Source organism: Amblyomma americanum, chromosome 11 (genome assembly GCF_052857255.1).
Source record: "Amblyomma americanum isolate KBUSLIRL-KWMA chromosome 11, ASM5285725v1, whole genome shotgun sequence".
In the NCBI taxonomy this organism is placed as follows: Eukaryota; Metazoa; Arthropoda; class Arachnida; order Ixodida; family Ixodidae; genus Amblyomma; species Amblyomma americanum.
Genome location: NC_135507.1, coordinates 99,028,042 through 99,049,345, shown reverse-complemented (window position 1 = coordinate 99,049,345; position 21,304 = coordinate 99,028,042). Strand labels below are relative to the sequence as shown.

Here is a 21,304-nt window from a genome sequence, read left to right as displayed (position 1 = left end):
CCTTTGAGCGTTTTTTGCAAACTTACCTTTTGTTACCCTCTCCTGTCTGGGCAGCACCGCTGCCTGCAGTATTTGGAAATAAATAAGAGCGTGAACTCTTACTCATCCCGTTTCTCTATTTCTTGGGTTCTGCTACCGCCTCCCTTCGCCGTGAAATTTTCTGTCCGAGGAATTCAAGACGCCGGCCCCATAGTAAATCGATATGGCAACCCAATTGGTGACTGATTGGTGACGTCATTGGTATAACGTATTAGTGATTTATTGGTGACTTCACAGATATATCAAATTGGTGATAGACTGGTGACGTCAATTATATATACAAGATGTCAAATTCGTGTTTCCATTGGTGTACCTCACTTTAATCTCATTCATATCAATTCTAGTAAACCAAACCGCTAACGCTCATTACTTCAATGTCTTCCAGACGGTGGCGGCATCATTTTTTTTGTTAGTTGAGCGCTTTTTTCGGCATAGCATTCTCAGCAGTGTTGGGCATCAGAATACACATAAGACGCGCTAACTAGCAGGCTGTTCAACTAATACTGAGTAGTTAACGTTTAAGCATTACTGTTTAAGCATCCTTAATTATTGAAAGGCGTGTTGTTCAGCGTGAGTAATAACCATATCAGTTTTAGAATTTCCAAAAAGCGGTTACCCTCGGCGCAGTGGCTCAAGAAATTTTGGCTGTTTCGACGAGATGCGTGCCTGAATAGGTTGCTTTGCCTGCAAGCTTCTCGAAAGCGCTTGTATTTTGGCCTCATGTAGCGAAAATTTGTTGGGCCACAGCGTATAGGGCAACCGCGGTTTAAAAATTCTAAAAACTTATATGGATATTAATTACAAGGCGGCCACGCGCCTCTCAAGAAATAAGGAGCCTAACCGTAATAGTTAAAAAGTTAACTATCGAATATCGGTTAACCAACCTGCTAGTTAGCACGTCTTTGCTATATTCTGATGCGCTGCATCACTGACAATGCTTGCCGAAAAAGCGCTGTTTTAACTAAAAAAATCTATTAAAGATTGTGTGAACAAACACACAGGAATTTCATCAAACCTGACTCATATCGGTTCAAGTTTTCGACATACAAAATATATTTCACGAACTCGATCTGATTATGCATTTCAGGAAATAACGTACATTACACCCGATCTGTTGGTGACTTGCCCGGTCATTGAAAATTTATTACAAGAAAATCTACTCCCAGAAGAAATTTAAAAAGCGTGTACGAGAAGTTTTGCTTTGTTTGTAATAGAAAAATTTAAACTGGCAGTGGCTTAGCTCGGCTATGCCAGGATAAACGTAGCGAAAGCTAAGCTTGGTTTGCCTAGGGTAATCTTGATTTTAAGTCCAGGTTAGTCTGGTTGTCTGGCTAGTTGTCACATGGTTCGTCACGCAGTTGGTCGCGTGACCATTCACGTGGTTGGTCACGTGGTGCGGTGCGACCACGGTGGGAATGCGGCGAAACTGCGAGCTCGTGGGCAATGTAGCTTTCGCTACAAATGTAACGAATGCGAATGGAATGTATTGATCTCCCCTACCGGGTTCACAACACCAGGTAAGTTTTTCTTTTTTTTTCATACCCCGCAATTTTGGGCAAATGCATTTTTTAATTGTCATCCATTTATGAACGCATTTTTTTTTTCATTTAATGTAAGATTTCACTATAACAATCAACATATCAGCAGATCACTCGACGGCAGTCTTGAATTTTGTTTTTCTACTAACGCTTTTGCTATCGTCAAAGGAGTTCCCCGTTGGTCTTTTTTGGCAGCCTTGACTCTTCGATGCTACCAATGGAAACGCTCTAAAAGAAAAATTTTGCTACATATCAGAAGAACGGACGGTTACCTTCAATATTACCGTAAGAATATCTTACGATTTTACAAATTTTAAAATTTTTGTCCGAACTGCTGGAAATCGAGCCTATAGGCGAATTTTTTAGTGGTCTTGCCCGTTAGGGCGGAAAAAAAAGGTAAGTTCGTTAACTCTAGACCGTCATGTCATAGGTAAAATAAAAATTTTCTCTGCTACTCAAGACGACAACGAATTACCTAGCGCCAGATCGAAAATTTCGAATATTCGCACACCCTCGGTGCCTATGCTCTTCGTGACCGCAGGATTGAAACCAGCAGTCCAGCTCTTGATACCCACGTGCTGTCAGCGACGGAGGCACGCCTAAGCACGTTTGCGGCGTATCGCCGTCCGCAGCTGCGACAAGGTCTTTCTAAGGACGCTGCCTTAAAGTGTCGGCAGGGGAGAGGCCACTGCCAAGCGGACGGTCCGTACCCTGCATGCAGACCGTGGGAGAGGAGGGGCACGGACAAAGAGGAGAGCCCCGACGGCGCATAAGGCTGAACACTGGGACCCCCATGCAGGCTGCCCAGCAAAGCACCCAGCAGCGGCGGCCACACGCGCTCTCACCGTTCCTGCATGCGAGGAGAGCCGCTCGCGCATGCGATAAGGCTCAAAACACTCGAGCTGCCTGAATGATCACTTCAGAGAGATCGGCTGGGACGCCGAAAGATACGCGACTCCGATTACGAGCGCCCGGTGACAGGAATCCGAGAGCGGCTGCTCGAGCTCTCCGCTGCCGCTTTCCGCCTTTTTTTCTCGTGTCCAGTCACATCATCTGCATCTTCTTTATGACATAGTAAAGATGTAAGCAGGCGGTACTAGTCGTTCTGGAAAATAAACACGATCTCGTTCTGTTGCCCCTCTCGGCTTCTCAGCTGCTCCATTTTCTTCTTCAGTGACTTGCAATCCCCGTCCGTCCTATCTGAGACTTCCTGCACACCCCACCCTGAAGACTAGCTCAACCCTTTTCTCTAGGCGTGATTTAAGTTTTGCTTCCTTCTTGCAGCTGATCCCCCCCCCCCTCCCCCGTTGGGTTAAAACGGCCGACTGAGCAAGTTGGCATGAATTCATTGGTACAGATCAGTGGGTCGTTCTCTCATTTGTACCCCTATTTGGCTTTGCAACTTTCCTCTCCAACAGACTTATCAGTACCCTTTCGCCCTTTTTAACGCGATAGCGTGAAAAGTCTCGTATGGCGAAAGGCCTGGCGTAGGCGTAATTCTGGCGGGAAAATTCGTATTGCTCGAGAGGGCAGTGACGTACAAGAGCAGTTTCGCTCAAAAGAAAAATTGGAGGGAGCACTTGAGCTACGCCTGAAGGGTATGACGCGATAGCGTAATGGGTTAATTCCCATGTATGCAGAATTGGTCATTCTCTACTTTACATTCATAGATCTCTGGAAGTCCTCATACCCCTTCCTTGCGCAGTGGTGCAGCGGTTAAGCGATGCGCCACTGCTCTGCGATGGCATGTGCTCCCAGCGGTGGTGGTCCTTGTACGGCCCGGGCTGATCTTCACTAGCCACCAGTCATTAATTTAACCGCCACCTGCCACGGTGGACAGTTTGCTCACTATCCGGTGGGCAGGCTGCGATGCCGCAGCAAGGTCACATGGCTATTGCCGGTGGTCGCCAAATACCAACGTAGGAGGCAGGTAGGCCCGCGTAGGTCACGTGACCTAATCGGCCTACCTGCCTCCTAGGTTGGTCTTTGGCGACCGCCTGCAATAGCCAGCATCGTGATTTTTTGCGAACGACCTCGACGCCGTATTTTCAGGGTAACGAGACCTTTCACTGTATTGCGTTAAAGTCGGTGCTCAAGCGGAATCGAATCGCTGTCCTTTCGATCGGTTGTCCGGCACTCTACCTCTGCACCACTGAAGGAAGTTCGTTCAATGAGACAAATCGAGGCCTTGTACGAACAACTCCCACTGCACAGTAGGAGAATTTCATTACACAAACACTTAGTTAATAAGCTCACCAATTAGCGTCATCAAACAATATATGGACGATGATGTTCATTAACTAAATATCTGACGGCAACAACCTTGTAGATTTCTGAGAAATGGTGCACAAGGGGACCCCCAAGCGACAGAAGGGATCCTTTAACGCTATCGCGTCATACTCTCAAGGTGGACTTCATTGTCCCTCGGGTTTTCTTAAAGCCGGTAGAGTGGACATATTCCCTCCGTAGTTCTCGCCCAACCTCCTCTCAGCCGGACTTCTCCCAACGAGTACGAGCGTGCAGAGTATATCGCGAAGCCTCGCTCTCTCCTAGCTCCTCCCTCCCTATCTCTCCTTGCTTACCGCTTCTCCCTCTCCCATAGGAAGGCGGGCTGTGACAGTGGGCGCGAGAAGGCAGTCGGCATATAAGGCCCCATCTTGGCGCGAGCGCTGGCCATACGCGATTCTCTCGTGGCCGAGCCACAGTCGCGTCTCACCAACACTCTTTTCTTCATTCACGTTTTATTTCTTCACCAAGAAGAGAGCGCAGCCAAGCCACGAAGAGGCTGTGGGTGTCTTCAGGGGGGACTCGAAACGACCCTTGTGTTTGTCGCGGACTGACGGATGTGACTTCCTCCACTGGGAGCACCGTCGCGTCTCGTCATGAAGCCCGCCATCGTTCTGCTCTGCGCTGCGGCGGCGCTTGCAGGTAGGACACGTTTCCGGACATATTTTGTTCCAGGAGCTGCTAGAGCTAGCACTGGTACGCTCTTATGTCGAAGTGCAAATGGTGTAGGTAATCCAGGCCCCGTGGGCCCCAGGAAGACAGGTTTTAATTTAAGTGCGGCGTCGTATCGTCAGAAATCAATTTGACCTAAAACTTGAACTGTGAAAGGCTCGCTTGAGAACGTGAGTTATGTGGCACTGCGAAATCTTCGCAGCTTTAAAAACTCCGCCAGATGGATTTTTACCTACGCGTTCAAAGGCCGCCAAAAAAAAATTGGCAGTGGCTTAGCTTGGCTATGCCAGGATATACGTAGCGAAAGGTACGTTTCCCTGGCTGAGCCTGTAGTGGTCATTATGTTTAGCAATGAGAGACATTGGGCTCCATCTCGGCGGCTATGCGCCGTCTATTACGCTCGGCAGTCTGGCATCTCCGCTAGGCAAGCCGTTCCTCTCTCTGTTCGGGGCGCGTCTCCGCTGCTGTCTTCGCCTTCTTACGCTCATTCTCTCTTTGTTGAGTAGCCAACTGCTAGGCCACAACCTCAGGATCGAGATAGTTAATCTTCTCTTGTCTATACCGCCGTTTAGCAGCGGCTGGACTCTCCTCCTCTGCATCTATGTCAAACGTTGTGATACAGAGGCCCATTACATCTCCGCCTTTTATACGCAATGCTGCGTATGCGACGATAGAGTGGCGTGCGGCGAGGCGGTGACGAAGCGCACGCCACCCCTGCTGCCCCTCTTCGGTTGCAATGGTAACGGCGCATGCGCAGAATTGGCCTCTCCGGACCACAGCGAAATGCTCGGCTGGTAGCGAAGTGTAGCTCTCGCTACAAAAGCTCAAATTGTTGCTCGTGCTGCCTTTGTTAGTACACTGATGATTCTGGAAGTCCGTGTTACTCTCATGCTTTTTCGTAATCCTGTCTGTTCAGCAGCTTATAAGCTTAACATAAGACGAAAACAGCTGCCGTAGCACCTATTAGCATGAAGTAATCCTAGCACACCTGGTTAAGTTCGTATCGCAATCATGCATGCTGCAACATAAGCCTTCACCTAGATGTGCTGGCTGCAATATTTACAACTCGCTTGTCAGCAATTTGAAGATCATTTTGTCTGTAGCGCGGTGCGTAGAAAGGCGACGAGTTCCGTTCACCTGCTGCAGTGGCTCAGTGGTTAGGGCACTCGTATAGTGAGCCGGAGTACCAGGGTACGTACCTGGCCGCGGCAGCCGCGTCGCAGTGGAGGCGAAACGCAAATGGTGTCCTTGTGCAGTGCGACGTCAGGGCATTTCGAAGATTCTCAGGTAGTCCAAGTTACTCCGCAGCCCTCCACTCCGACACCTCCCCCTCTCCTCTTTCCTCATTTCCCTTCCGGTGCGGTTGAAGTGTCCAGCGAAAAGTGAGAAAGTTACTGCGCCTTCCATTTCCTCGAAAGTCTCAAACCGAGTTATCTCGCGTCTAACTTTCAGGAATGTTGACTGGAACATCTCTGTGCACGACTAGTCCTCGAATACAGCTCGCACAGTGATGTTAAAAAAAATATGTTGTTCTTAACGACGGTTCTAATACGTGTATGTGCTTTAATCGATTTTCTTATGTGCAGAACTGAAATTGTGCAAAAAAAAAAACATTATCCAGTATTACGATTTCGTGCTTTTACATTGCCTCCAAAAGATTCAAAGCTTCATTCATTCAGATTATTGCTCCGATTGTAGTGCACCTCTATCCAATAAAATATGCTATTTATTTTGAACTATCTTGCATGTGAGCATTATTAGTTTTTACAAATGCTCCCCCAAGAAACGGACACACTCTTTTGGATGCCTCTGTGCTGCCATAACAGCAGACGGCAAAATTATCCCCTTAGTGCTGGCGCATCACAAGAACACGATAATAGTCAAAAGAAACATTTGCGATGGATCGTTGACGAAGTAATGAAACGTTCCTTAAGTCTTAATCGCAGGTGCTACCCAGTACACAGAAAGCGTGCGCGGTAACTACAGACGACGGGGCGAGGACAGGACGTCTCGTCTTCTGTAGTCACCACGCTATGCTTTCTGTGTGATGAACCAACACGCCCGAACACATTCCTTCCAGACCTACCCACTACTCTATTATTATCTGGTGCCGCCGTGGTGGCTCAGTGGTAATGGCGCTCGGCTGCTGACTCGAAAAATGCGGGTTCGATTGCGCCTGCGGCGGTCGAATTTCGATGGAGGCGAAATTGTAGAGGCCCGTGTACTGTGCGATGCCAGCGCACGTTGAAGAACACCAGGGGGTCGAAATCTCCGGAGACCTTCACTACGGCGTCCCTCATAGCCTGTGTCGCTTTGGGACGTTAAACCCCCATAAACCATAGGTCATTACTATCTGGTGAAGTTTGGTGAGGATGATAGGCGAACTTCTCATCGATGAATTTGAGAAAATTACCAGGAAGTCAAAGGGACTGAATGTGCATGGGGCCTGCATCACCGCATCCTGACACACATGACAGCCGGATATAATATTTTCATTTAATTCACTAACCTGTAATCGCGTTAGCGCAGCTACAGGAGAACAAAAGCAGCTGTCTTAAGATGTGGATAGCTGAATTAACATCAGACGCGAAGAACGAGTGTTCAGGACTACTATTTTATCAGATAACACAAAAAAAGTTAGGGCCACGTAACGAAAAAGGGAAAGAAAAGAACTATTTCTTTCGCTATAAACGTCTCTGTTAACAATTTGAACTACAGAGCAAACAAAACCATTTTGCGCTTTGGAACTTTGCACTAGACGTTAATTAGGTCACCTCTTATCAAGCTTCCCTCCAGTGGTTGACAACAATACTGGCTTACCTATATTCCTCGTTCGTGTAAACGATTATGATGTGATTATGACAGCTGTGTAACGATTGTACACTACGAAGCGCACTCTGTAGTGCGAATCTTGAATGTTGTGGATGTCAAAAATCTTAAAGATGACAGTACATGTTCGGCTATAATTCCGCAATAGCTGTTTTATTTTCATGGACTCATGTCAAGTACTTTTGGGAATCCTCAATTTTAGGTATCCTTCAGGCAGTTAACAATTGATAAATATTCGCGCAACAGTGCCTATGCTAATCATGTACGCTCTTGAAAGCGCTGCTATTCAAAGGTATCTAAGACAACCACGGTCAGTTTTAAATTTTCCTCCGGCGCAAAGCAGACCTTAGGCAGCCAGCTGCAAGCTGCACTGGAGATGAGAGTAAGACGCATTAGAGATAGTGTTCGGCATTACCAGTTAAAAAAAAAATATGAATGGTTTCCTAAACCAATCTGCCATGTGTGTTAAGCCTTTGTTAAGCACTGTTCCTAGTGTTAAGCTGAGGAGCAGCGAACCAACGCAGTGTTCACACCCCGTGATCTCACAGCGCCAAGTCATCAGTATCGCTGTCGAGCGTTGACCTCACCCCGTCTGGACATTCTACTGAGGGGAACACCCCCCCCCCCGCCCTTTCTGCTTCCTGGCAACTGTTTGTGACAGCGTTTTGTTGCAAAACAGCTTTAGACGCCTTTCAGCCAACAGAGAAAGACGTCTCACTTTCACACGGACCGTCTCACATTTCACTGTCACGGCGCTCTGGGCGCCCCTTCCTTCATCCCTTCGCGCGTGGACGCCATGGATCACGGGTTGCGTCTGCCTCGGTTGGCAAGCTAGCAAACCGTTTTACAAGTTAGTCAGCTGCTGTGGCAGAGCCCTTCCACTCTCTCTTTATCGCAACCTTCTAAATTGGTTGGTTTGGTTTGGTTTATGGGGGTTTAACGTCCCAAAGCGACTGAGGCTATGAGAGACGCCGTAGAGAAGGGCTCCGGAAATTTCGACCACCTGAGGTTCTTTAACATGCACTGACATCACACAGCACATGGGCCTCTAGAATTTCGCCTCCATCGAAATTCGACCGCCGCGGCCGGGATCGAGCCCGCGTCTTTCGGGCCAGCAGCCGAGTGCCATAACCACTCAGCCGCCGCGCCGGCGACCTTCTAAATTGTGTAAATGCGTAGATGAAAATGAAATCCGGATTTAAAGGGCCTTGTGTTGCGTTACGACCATACAAAGAAGATTACTTTCGGAAGTAATTAAATTACATTACTAATAACTTCCAAGAAATCTCACAAAAGTAATTCATTGTAAATTACTGCTCTCAAAATGTAATGACACTGCATTACAACTATTTCCCGAAAGTAATGAAAATTACTTTTTAATTACTTTTCAGTTTCTACCCACAAAAAGTTTCTCGTTGGTGATAGTTAAAACAACATTTTCAGATCGATTTCTTTGTTTGCACCGCCACTGAGCTTCAAAGTGGGCTTCGGAAATTTCGCCCCTCTTCGAAGAAAGATATCCCTAGTCCATTCAACAGGCCTTTTGCTGACGTAGATTATGTCAACTTAATCGCAAAATTTGGAATTCCTCGCATCACTCTGCAATCTCAACTCTATCGTTCGGTGCAATATGGTCTCACCCTCTCCTTTTCCGAAGACGTTGTCGTCTGTGTGAAAAGCATGAGGGCATCGACTGCTTGATCACGTTCATCGTCTCAGAAATGCACCAGGGGGCAGACAAGCTGCCATTTCTGCTGTAATACTGAGCCGTTCTGGAGGCACAGAAGCCATTTATTCCTAAAACTCACACCAAAGTTTGTTGGGTGTCATTTGAGACTTCTTGACAGTGCAGCGACGTGACAGTATACAAGGGGTTCCACCTAAGACTTTACGCAGCTTTTAAAAATAGGCTTTTTGAGTTAGAGGAACTCTTTGTTTCGGCATGGCATTGTCAGCGGTGTAGAACTTCAGAATACCGCTAGGGCGTGCTAACTAGCAGTCTGGTTAACTACTACTGAATAGTTATCTTTTCAGTATTGCTGTTAGCCTCTTAATAATAGGAGGTGTGTAGCCCACCGTAAGCATTATGGATATCAGTTTTTAGAATTTTTAAAACGCGATTACCCCCGAAGCTGCGGCCCAGCTAATTCTGGCTACATCGCGGCAAAATACATGCGCTTTCAAGAAGCTTGCAGGGAAAGCTATCTCTCCAGTGCACGTAACCCGTCGAAATAGCCAAAATGTGTTGTGCCAAAGTGCCGAGGGTAAACGCGACTTCGTAATACCAAAAACTGACATGGATATTACGGTGGGCTACGTGCCTCGCAGTAATTAAGGAGCCTAGCACTAATAGTTAAAAAGTTAACTATTCAATATTAGTTAACCAGCCTGCTAGTTAGCACATCTTATAGAAGAGCGAGTTGACGGGCTAGTTGGTATTGCATGGTGAAGGAACAGCGCTAAGTACGGGACAGGAGACAAACATGGAAGCACAAAGACGGGCGCTGTCTTTGTGCTTCGATGTTGAACTTGAACTTGAACTTGATGTTTATTTACCAGAAAGGCTGGTGGGTCACCCGGGCTAAAAGCTGTAATCAAACAGCTTGACGAGGCCCAGGCAACCCTTACAAGGATACTACGGTGTTTGTCTCCTTCCCGTACTTAGCGCTGTTCCTTCACCAAGCACGTCTTGGTTGTATTCTGATTTACTAGACGGTAATGCTAAGATGATGCTGTAGATAATGCTATGCCGAAAAAAAGCTCTCTTCTAACTCAAAAAGCCTATTCTGAAAAATTGTGCAAAGCTTTAGGTGAAACACACTCCATATAAAGCAGTCTAGTGGTAAGTACTCGCTCAAGCATTCGCAGTGCGTCTGTGGGAAGGTGCAATACGGCATGCCATGGTCATGGCGCTCTCCTGGCGGTACTGCGGTTCGGCTGTGTGTGCGACCGTACGGAGTGCTGAAAGATGCGTAGCTGTCCTATAGACTCCTCACCAAAGCGGCACTGATGCCCGCGCGCAAAGTCTGGCATTCAGCTTTCGTTTTCCCAAGTTCTTACGCAAAATTTGGTGGCATGTTGTCTTATTAATGTTGAGACCATCTGATAGCATGCGGACTGTAATAGTGCCGTCTTGCTGTACGAGTTCCCTTATCCGAGCCACGCTGTTTTCATTCAGTGAGGTTGAAGGGCGCCCCTGCCTTGTGTCGTCTTCAACCGACGTTGTCCCCTAAACGAACCTCTTGTGCCACTCAAAAACTCGCGCCCGCGATAATGTCTCGTTGCCGTAAGCGTCACGAAGGAGCTCATACGTCTGTGTGGCTGTCTTGCCAAGCTTCACACAGAATGTGATGTTTACACGCTGTTCGAGGTGGACGTCCATCTCTCCACCTTCACTCAAAGTAGAATGCGCAGACGACTAGTGACAACGTACTTTTGTACATGTAGTGCCATCTAGCGGCTGCCACAGTAATGAACATAACAAGCTCAGGTTAGCCCAAAAAGATGGCGCTACCCATAAGCACCAACATAAGGCGCCCGTGTGCTGTGCGATGTCAGTGCACGTTAAAGATCCCCATGTGGTCGAAATTATTCCGGAGCCCTCCACTACGGCACCTCCTTCTTTTCCTTTCCTCTTTCACTCCCTCCCTCATACCTTCTCTTACGGCGCGGTTCAGGTGTCCAACGTTATATGAGACAGATATTGCGCCATTCCCTTCCCCCAACAAACCAATTATTATTATTAATCATTTCTGGAGAAGAAAATAAATCAGTCTCGAAACTTTACGGAAAAAGGTTGTAATTTCCAAGTGTCGTCAGAAACGTTTTCAAGTAGAATTCAAGATAACTGAGCAGGAAACTTGTAAAATAACGACAATACCCAAAAAGAGGAGATCAGTGATACGTTCTTTCTGCTTTGCACGCAGGAGATCACCCTTATAAAGAGGAGGTCACAAAAAAATTAGGCAGTGGCTTAGCTCTGGTTAAGCCTGGATATAAAAGCGAAAAGCTTCAGTTATGCTTGGTTTGACGTCATGGTTATGCTTCGTAGCTTAGCTAGTATTGTATATATTGTTTATCTATAGGCCGAATGAGTCGCATTCGCACTTTCACTAAGTCGTACCATGTGGTCGTCGTAACGGCGAGTCTTGGGATTTTCCTCTTCTGACTCTCTTGTTTCCTCTCCCTCACTCGCTTGGCTGCTGCTGTCTGAAGATGCGGCCAAGACACGCTTTTCGGCTTCTGTCCGACGGCGTTTAACAAGGCGTATTTCCCGTTGTTCAGGCGTTTCGGCTGCACGTTTAGCTTTGGTTTGATCATTTTTTCGCTGTTGTGCAGCCAACTCCCAAGCGAGTACCTCTGGATCGGGCATATTTAGTTTCTCAGCTTTTCTGCGGAGTCTAGCAGCAGCCGCACTATCCTTCCCTTCCATGTAGAGTCCGCACGCCTGTTGTCTGGCAAGCGCATTATGTAGCCTCCTTGCGCATGCACATGACGCACATGTACAGTAGCGCGCGGCTGCGCCGAAAGGTCAGGCGACGGAGTCGGCGACGGCGGCGACTGCGGCAGCGACGAGGAGCGACCACCTGCGCTGCGCGTGACGTCACTCGTTTTCGCGCATGCGCATAACTCACCAGTTCGGCTCACGCGAAGCTCGGCTCTGACCCGCGTAGTGAAGCTTTTCGCTTCGAGAAACAGCTAATACGGCGCTCGATGGAGCTCCTGGTGACATTACAAAGAGTTGTCGATGTCAATAATAATAATAATAATAATAATAATAATTGGTTTTGGGGGAAAGGAAATGGCGCAGTATCTGTCTCATATATCGTTGGACACCTGAACCGCGCTGTAAGGGAAGGGATAAAGGAGGGAGTGAAAGCAGAAAGGAAGGAAGAGGTGCCGTAGTGGAGGGCTCCGGAATAATTTCGACCACCTGGGGATCTTTAACGTGCACTGACATCGCACAGCACACGGGCGCCTTAGCGTTTTTCCTCCATAAAAACGCAGCCGCCGCGGTCGGGTTCGATCCCGGGTACTCCGGATCAGTAGTCGAGCGCCCTAACCACTGAGCCACCGCGGCGGGACGATGTCAATGCTGTACCCAATTTTCATTATCAAAGAATGACAGTGAACAAACGAATTGAACGCTCAGGCGAAACTATGACCCTCATTAGTTCCTTCCAATCCCACAATCTGCTTAAACCCGTCTTTAGTTGTGTGCTCTTGATTTTTCAGGTAAACGTCTGACTAGGAAACAAAGCGGTCTGCAGAAGGAAAAAACTTCATATAATGAATTTCTTTTCCTGGAGGACAGTTTTATGTCCTCACTGAGGCAATTTACTATGAGCCGCAGATTTCGAGTACATCCCTGTACATCCTTAACTAGTGCCGTCTGTTGACAGCCACCCACGAACAACGCGTAGTTCAAACGGCATTTTAACGCTATCAGGTTAAAGGCAAAAGGGTATTGGTCTGGACTAGTCAGTACATTTCGCAGGAAAAGGTACAGTGCAAAAAGACAGGACTAAAGGAGCGGACAGACACAGGCGCTGTGTCTGTCCGCTCCTTTAGTCCTGTCTTTTTGCGCTGTACCTTTTCTGGAGAACGGTTAAAGGCCCCGTTCCCCAGAAAATCCGGTGTCGGCGTTGTCGATGTCGGCTTTACCGTTGTGAGCTAAAAATCACGGCTATGGCTCTGGCACGTGGTCCACAGGCAGCAACCTAGGAGGCAGGTGGGCCACCTAGGTCTAGCAACCTTGTGGCGTCATTACAACCTGGCCACGGTGGCAGGCTGAAGTTGAATTAACGATTAGTCGCTCGGGAAGGGCAACCTGAACCCCACAAGGCCCACCGCTGGCAGCACCTGCCATCGCAGGGCTGTGGCGCATCGCATAACCACTGCACCATTGCGCCAGGCGAGGTATGAAAACTCCCAGGAATCTATGAATGTAAAGTAGAGAATGACCTCCTGCATATATGGTAATTAACCCATTACGCTATCGCGTCATGCCCTTAAGAGAGAGCTTAAGTTTCTCCTCCAATTTTTTCCGTTGTAAATGTGATCAAATTGCTGCAAAAATTACGCTGACAGTGACGGCCTGCGCTTCGTACGCCCTGGAACATTCAACTGTATGACTTCAAAATTCCTGTTGCGCTTATATACTTGCTAGTTCTGACGCCGATTGAAAATTTCTGGCGCCTAAAAAACATTACGAACTCGTGTAGTAATTGGGATGTTCAGTTTATGCGGTACTTCTTGGCAATCGTGTAAACTTGAGGCATTACATCAGTTTTTCTGGGCTTCATATTCGGATGTTTGCTATTCCTATACGACACAGCGCATACCGACTGCTCATCACTGGTTAGTTGTGCCTTGGGTGCAGTAATTACGGTATTCATTTTTGTTTCAAGTAACAAGCAAAGAAGCAACATGCAAGCAGCGAACTACTGCTAGGTGACAGGAAATCTTGTGCAAAATTGCACGCAATGCAGATGTGGCCAAACAGTCGAGACTTTCGTGACCAGCACCAACTGTTCTCCTCTCGAGGTAGCGTTTAGCCCTTAGCGACAACGAAACACAAGCCTTGCCGGACTTCGTCTATTCGCTGAGACTATCGTCACGTGATCAGCTGCTCGCTGCACGGGGAACGGTTGCGGCTGTCTCAAGAAGCGTGCGCCGCCAGATCGTCTGCCGCCTAATCTTTCTTCTTTGAGTGGCACCCAATCTTATCCACTACTGCGTTCCGCCTATCAGTGTTGCTTGCCTTTTTGTGAAGTCATTATCTCTTTCTCCCATGAAAGCGTGCGGCACTGATTTTTCTTGGCGAGCACAGAGGAGCAGAGCGCAAGACGCACAGAAATTTTTGCGTACAAGCACTATTACAGCACAGTGCAGCACACGTCGACAGTTTTTCTTCTCGCATTGTACTTATCACTATGATTGCAGATAGCTTCTCTTGATGGACAGGAAAACGCGAAAAGCTGCTGGCACGTGGCGATTAGGCATAGCATTCACATTCTTGGGGCTTTGATTGCAGCGTGTGCCCAGACAGAAAGGCAGAACCAAAAGAAGCATGCTCTGAACTTTACGAAACGACTTCGAACCGTGTAGTGCAGCAAGCACATTGTAGCTCAGAATGCCAGAACAGACGATTCCAGTTGGAAAACCACACACAAAGAAAAAGCTGGAAGAGGGTTAGCCCAACCGTGTTTACTGGTGCGCTTAGAAGACTTTTCAGACTGTGTACAAGGCGGGCATGTTGCTTAAACCTTGTAAATATCACCTACGTGGTGCTATATGCAATTCCACTTCGCTTCTAAAAATGCAGCAAGGCAGGGTCCGGAAGGATACTCTTATTCTTGTTATCATTACTCGGCCATTGTGGTAGACAAAGTTTGTCAGCGGCCCTGGTGCCTATCCTTATAAAAATGGTCTACAAACAGTCTATAGACTTCTTATATACTCTGTTGCCTTCCTATAGATATTTTTTTTTGTTTATTCATAGTGTATAGTGTCTATACACTGTATATCAACAAAAGTCTACAAAGAGCGTATGGCCATAAATCTATAGATGGTCTATAGACTGTCTATAGTATCTGCATTTCCTATCGACTGTTCACTAGGGCTTGTCTATAGAGAGTCTATAAACTTTATAGAGAGATGTCTATGGTCAGTCCATAGACCGTCCAAAGAAATTTTCGTGAGGGTAGCACTCTACGGCCAACTATTGTTCTTATGCGCCTTGCGCGCAGTCCGCAGGCACGAGCGGGCACTCAGAAGGACCCGCACGTGGCGATTGTAGCCAGAGAGCGTTGACTGAAGAACGCCTTGAGGGCGCAGAGGGGCCGGTATCTTGGAGGCCAAAGATCAGCGCGGGGTCGTGGCCAGAGGCGGGCGACGAAAGACACGCGGAGGACCGATGCTGGTCGTCAACAAACACTTATCGTCGCCAGCTAGCGCTGTGCAAGGGCCGAAGGTTTAGGGGAGCGAGATGTAAGAGTGTTTGGCCGACGTCTACTCGGCACAAAACATTGCTGACAACTCGGCCTCTGGAGTGGCCACCGCCCGATATGGAATTAAGATCGTTGCCGAAGAGGCTCCTTTAGAGTCACAGCTCCCTCTCTGAATAAGTGTCCGAGCGATGCACCGAATATAGTGCCTGCTTTGGGATTTCTGGCGCCGAGGCAATGTTTTTTAATGCTTGTTGGTCCATCATAGTGCAGCTAATTAACTGCCACCCACACCGAAGATGAAACGCTCGACATATAGTCGCATTGCGGTTCGTAGTTACTGACCATTAGAACGCGGGTCCAGCCAGCTCCACAACGCTACAAGCTGTCATAAACTTTCAAATACGTTCAGCCTATGTAGGTTCCTGACCAATGAGCTAGTGATGCGCAGATATCAACCCCTCCTAGAAACGTTGTATTTCTTACGGCATACGTTGCCGCTGCGCGAGAATTTCTTTTCTTCCCATTTCTATATAACAGCTAGAAGCTCTCACCTAGCAAAACCAGACTTCGTTTTGCTATTCTAAGATTAAAAACTCTAGGTTCCGCTCCAGGAACTTGGAATGAAGTGAAACGCTTATTGTCACGGCCAGCGACCTTAGGAGTATTGATGTAGCACTAACGGCTACAGGTCGAAGACGATGTCCATAACAACGTTCAAAAAGTGACGACAGAGAAGAATGGCGATGCTGAGGTTATCTTTCACGTGCAGCGCATCCATTGAAGTGATATCCCTTGCCGTAATGAGAGCCAGATGACTCTGATGACTTATGCAAACCATGTGGCTGAAGAATAAAAAATTGTAATACTGGTATTTTTAACTTCGGTTTTTCGCACGATGGCATCGAGATATCTTAACGTCAGCAGTGCCGGTACTCTTTTCCTCGTCCCGTTTGAATCAACACCAGCAGCCGGTATTTTCTCGACAGCGTGAATTAGTGCAAAATATGCCAATACAAACTGCTGCCACAGCTTCGAAAAATTGCAAAGTGCCACTGCGCAAGGTCGGTTCGAACATCGCCTTCTCGGCACTTAATTCTGTATAACCACCACTTTGTGAACATATGCAGACAATAACCTTCTTTAAAAAAAAAAAAGCTGTACTTGCTGTTGTATGAGCACCTCATCAGTTCTCGGCACAAGTAGCCACTCCCCAAATACGCTGCTCCTTTTGACGCCATCGCTCGATCGATATGTTCATCGATTCGTTCACCTTTATTTTTAAAGGCTCAAAACGATATGGCGCACAGAAAGTAATGCCACAGTGGAAAGCTTCCGGTTAAGCTTAACCAACATAAATACTTTAATGCGTACATTTAATGTCAACCCACAGACAAATTGAAAATTGAAAAATTGAAAATTGGTTTTTGAGGAGAGGAAATGGCGCAGTATCTGTCTCACATCTCGGCGGATACCGGAACCGCGCCGTAAGAGAAAAGATAAAGGAGCACAGCACACGGGCGCCTTAGCGTTTTTCCTCCATAAAAACGCAGCCGCCGCGGTCGGCTGCGTTTTTATGGAGGAAAAACGCTAAGGCGCCCGTGTGCTGTGCGATGTCAGTGCACGTTAAAGATCCCCAGGTGGTCGAAATTATTCCGGAGCCCTCCACTACAGCACCTCTCTCTTCCTTTCTTCTTTGACTCCCTCCTTTACCCTTCCCTTACGGCGCGGTTCAGGTGTCCAACGATATATGAGACAGATACTGCGCCATTTCCTTTCCCCCCAAAACCAATTATTATTATTCTTAAGGAGGGAGTGAAAGAAAAAGGAAGAGAGAGGTGCCGTAGTGGAGGGCTCCGGAATAACTTCGACCATCTGAGGATCTTTAACGTGTTCTGGCATCCCACAGCACACCGGCGCCTTTTGCGTTTCGCCTTTATAGAAACGCGGCCACCGCGTCCGAGTTCGAACCCGGGAACTCCGGCTCAGTAGCCGAGCGCCCTAACCACTGAGCCACCGCGGCGGGTCCAGTACATGGACAACGCTGTCCCATTTTGTCTTCATGAAAATGCGGTCGCACTGTGGCGTTACTTCCAGATCAACAGCCCAACACTCTAGGTGCATTGTAAACCTGACCTTAGATGCTTAAAGTCTAAAGAAGATATTATTCTTATTAGTTAAACTAGATGGCTACGACAAGCTTAAAATGCTGTAGATTGTGCGTCACGAAGACGACATCATATAATCTGGTATTTCGATATCTTATACCTCCTAAAGCGGCAGCATGAACTCACGCAGACATGCAACTGGAAGATATTGTTTGCACTGCAGGTTTTCGAAAGCTTGAGGCAAGGGTTAAATATTACCATGAAGCTGTTCCTGTGGAACATTTTCCGGAGACTACGATGTATTTGAAAACAAGAAAAAGGCTCTTCAATAATCTGTTTTTCTTTTTTATTTTTCTCTGTTTTCAGGACCTGTGGACCGTAGCAAAACATGTTCTAGGCATTGCACTGGTAAGATGTCACTTCTGTACTTTTTTATACTCTGTTTTGAGGAAAAGAGTAAAACGCTTATATAAACGCGCTTCAGCATCCATAGAAGCGCAGCCCCCAGCTGCAGCTGACAAGTATAGTGCTTCCACAAAAGTGCCTTAGTTGGAGGAAACTTGATTTCGGTCGAAGAAAATACCGGAAATATGTCCACAAGTTATTCTCCTAGCTGGTGACCACAGTCGCCTTAAGGGCTCAGGGTAAGCCCTATACTTCCCATGCATTTTAGGCCATGTTGAGGTACATGTTTCTCACTAACTAATAACAGTAGCCTAATAATACATATATCATTGTTTGCCAAATTTTGTGCTCTTTTTACTGAACTAGAATATTTGAAATGTGTTGAAAATTCGATTTTTAATAAAATTTTTTCCGGTAGTACACAAATCTGGCCTTTCTTTGCGCATTTCAAAATTCATAACAGAATAACTGCTCAGTGAAATTGCTTAATTCTAGTTCAGTAGTTGGCAACACTTATGAAGATGATTGCAAAAAAAATCAGCCGTCTGTCTTGAAAGGCATTGGAAATAATGGTACCTTTGTAAGAAAAAACACTGTTTTGAGATAATAGAGCGTAAAGAGAAAAAAGATGTGAAAAACCATTTTTTATTCACAGAAACGCCTCCATAGTAATTGGTTTAATAGCCCCCTGCTTCGTAGTCACTGTCGCCGTCATTTTTTCGCTTTTCGGCTTGTCGTTTTGACTGTCGGGCCTCTTTTGAAAGCTGTCGTGTTGCTCGGTCCGCAAAGTACATGCGCTTATGGTCAGCTTCCCTCAGCCACTTGATGGTGTTGCTCCCTGGGTTCAATCCACACGCCTTCAAAACGTTGGCCCGTGCGATGCTACCCTCATTAAATGAAAGAACAGCATCCAGTGTTGCCATCCGTAGGGTCCGAAGCCTAACAAACACATTCTTTGGCGCGCGTTCCCAAACAACATGGTTGAACGACTCATTTGCATTTTGAGTTCGCCCATGCAGGCACTTCTCTAGGAGCTCAGCCTTCGATAGCTCTCTATAAATGGGTTTGATAGCCTCCAAGACAGATGCAGGCAAACTCTCCTTGTGGAAAAATGGCTTGCCCTCAGACTGACTTCTGTTGAAGGCACACCACGTATCAGGTCCCTTTGGGCAAAGTCCATGGCATGGGTCATCGTCTGTGGCCGATAAGTGGAAGAAGGTTGCCCAAACGGCCTTTCGCATTTCATCCAGGTTTCCTACATTTATTCTGATGGCCAAACCATAGTACGTCTGGAGCTTGTCTATTACTGCATCAGTCAGTCGGCCTCGGCCCGAGAGGCTCTTTCCATCAGAGAGTTTTCCTGCTTTGTTTCCTTTTTTTAGCCTTCGTAACCTTGTGCCCATCCTTTTTTGCACGTGCCCTATGCACTCAACCTTGGATATTTCAACGGAATCACCATATGGCATTTGTGCCTTCACAGCCATAAAAGCCTTGCTGTCACCATCCCCAAGGTATTTGATGTATCGAACGCCGTGAAGCTCCTCACTCCTGCCGAAAATTTTCAGTGCTCCTGCGACTTCTATTCTACCGCTGGTGCCTTGGTAGTTGCTTTGGCACACCTCTCTATGAAGGGGGTCACTGTTTGTACCCTTGATGCTGCACTTTGGACAACGTTTAGACAAAACCTCCACATCCAGCACTTTCCCAGAGTCTACACTGGTCGCAGAGACTATGCCGTTATTGGAAGTATGGCCTCGCTTCTGCCAGCTTCCATCAAGAGCAACTGCGATGTCTTTATCCCCCTCATTCAGCTGCACAGCTTCGTCAGCTGCCCTTTTCATCGACTCCTGAGCAGCAGCTTCGATGTGACCTAGAAGCTCTTGATTGTATTTCGCAAACGTTGTCGGCGGCTTAGGAAGGTTTAGCATAGCACAGAGTATATTTCCTGCAGCCATTCCCTTACCAATGGACCTCAAGGCATACACTAACCTGAGGTTGGCTTCATAGAGGCCAGAAGTAGTTTTCTTCGACGTCTCAAATCGTTGTGCGGCACTACACACTTCACAGTTCAAACGGTAAACGCTTGCAACACCTACCCGTTTTGTCACAATTTCGATGAGCTCAACACTTCTACCGCACTCTCTGCACACACAAATCTGTGTAATTGCGGCACAAATGCCGTCCATGTCCATTAAGGCATATTGGCTGCTGCTCTGTAGCACATCCTCTTCCTGGAAGCACAGAGAAAATCTTGAAAGCTTCGATGTCGAGGAGCTGGCGCGTTCGGCGTTCGGGATCTCATTCGGTCGTGGACATCCTTTTGCTTTTTCACGATGAGCGTAGCGGTTGCCGTGAAATTCACGCCTGACGAAGGCCTTCTTTGCCCTGGGCATCTCAACTTATCAGCAGCAACCAACACCGGCACAATTTACAATACTGATCGAAAGGGATAGCACTCGGACGCAGCTGCATGAAGGTTGCAGAAACGTGGAAAAAACGTGCAAAGCGTCTCAGGATTGTCTTGGCTAAAAAAGAGGAGCTGTACAATAGTTGCCAGACAATTTTTTATATGTAGCTGATTTTAGACAAGTTTTGAAATCAGGTGGTGGACTTTTTGGTTGAAAAAATTGACGTTAATCCTGAAGGGGGGCGTGGCCGCTCACTACTTGGTTTCGGAAAAAGCGTTTTTCAGCCGTAAATATGGCTTTCTGAGGAAAGTGCGATCATGGAACATGTGTAGAAAGAATTGAACTTCTAAAATTCCAAAAGAAAAAAAAACGATTTTTTTCTAATTTTACCTTACCCTGTGGCCTTAACTGAGGTTGCTACACGTGTTTTTGTTATGCTGCTGGATGTGCTTCATAAGTCCGAAGAAAAAGGAGGCTACTTTCTATTGTTCATAGCTGATGGCAGCCAGTGTAACACCGTCAGCGTTGCATAGCTACAAGAAAGTCACCCTCACTGAGACGTCACCTCTGACATGTCTACATTTGTCTTCATTCATTCTTCTCCATCCGCAGACAGCCGCAAGTTTTCTTACCAACCGGGCACGTCGTACCTCTACAACTATGCATCTACGACTGAGACGTCAATGCAGGGAACGACCTCACAGAAGGTGGCCGTCCATATAGCATGTCAAGTCGAAATTGAACCCTTGGGATCATGCGATTTCTTAGTTCAGGTGGGTGTCGCTGCTGGCTTATCTGCGTCTCTTGCGCATTTACTACCGATATGGCATGCACAATACACTTTCATTGGCGAAGGCCTCACGTAATTTGTAAAGAAGCGGCTCCCTGTCACGTTAAAACAGTCACAACGACAAAAATTTTGCTTTATCGTCATTGTTTTAAATCACCTCTCGCGCCTGTTGTTTCTTAAGGAACGAATAGTTTGACGTTGAATACACAAAGCTTTCCGTAGTAGGTCGGCCTTTAGGCGCCGCTTTTTTCGTACACGCGTGTTGGCGTACTCCACCCCC

At 47.1% G+C, this 21,304-nt stretch overlaps 1 protein-coding gene across 1 annotated transcript in view; it reads left to right on the top strand.

Moving 5' to 3' along the window:
• The first annotated feature begins 4,312 nt into the window (after positions 1-4,312).
• LOC144111290 (uncharacterized) overlaps positions 4,313-21,304 on the top strand; it is an 82,465-nt gene continuing 65,473 nt past the window's right edge. Inside the window, 3 exon segments of the mRNA XM_077644534.1 lie at positions 4,313-4,505; positions 17,788-17,829; positions 20,847-21,007. Coding sequence (XP_077500660.1) covers positions 4,460-4,505; positions 17,788-17,829; positions 20,847-21,007 — 249 coding nt within the window. The 5' untranslated portion in view covers positions 4,313-4,459.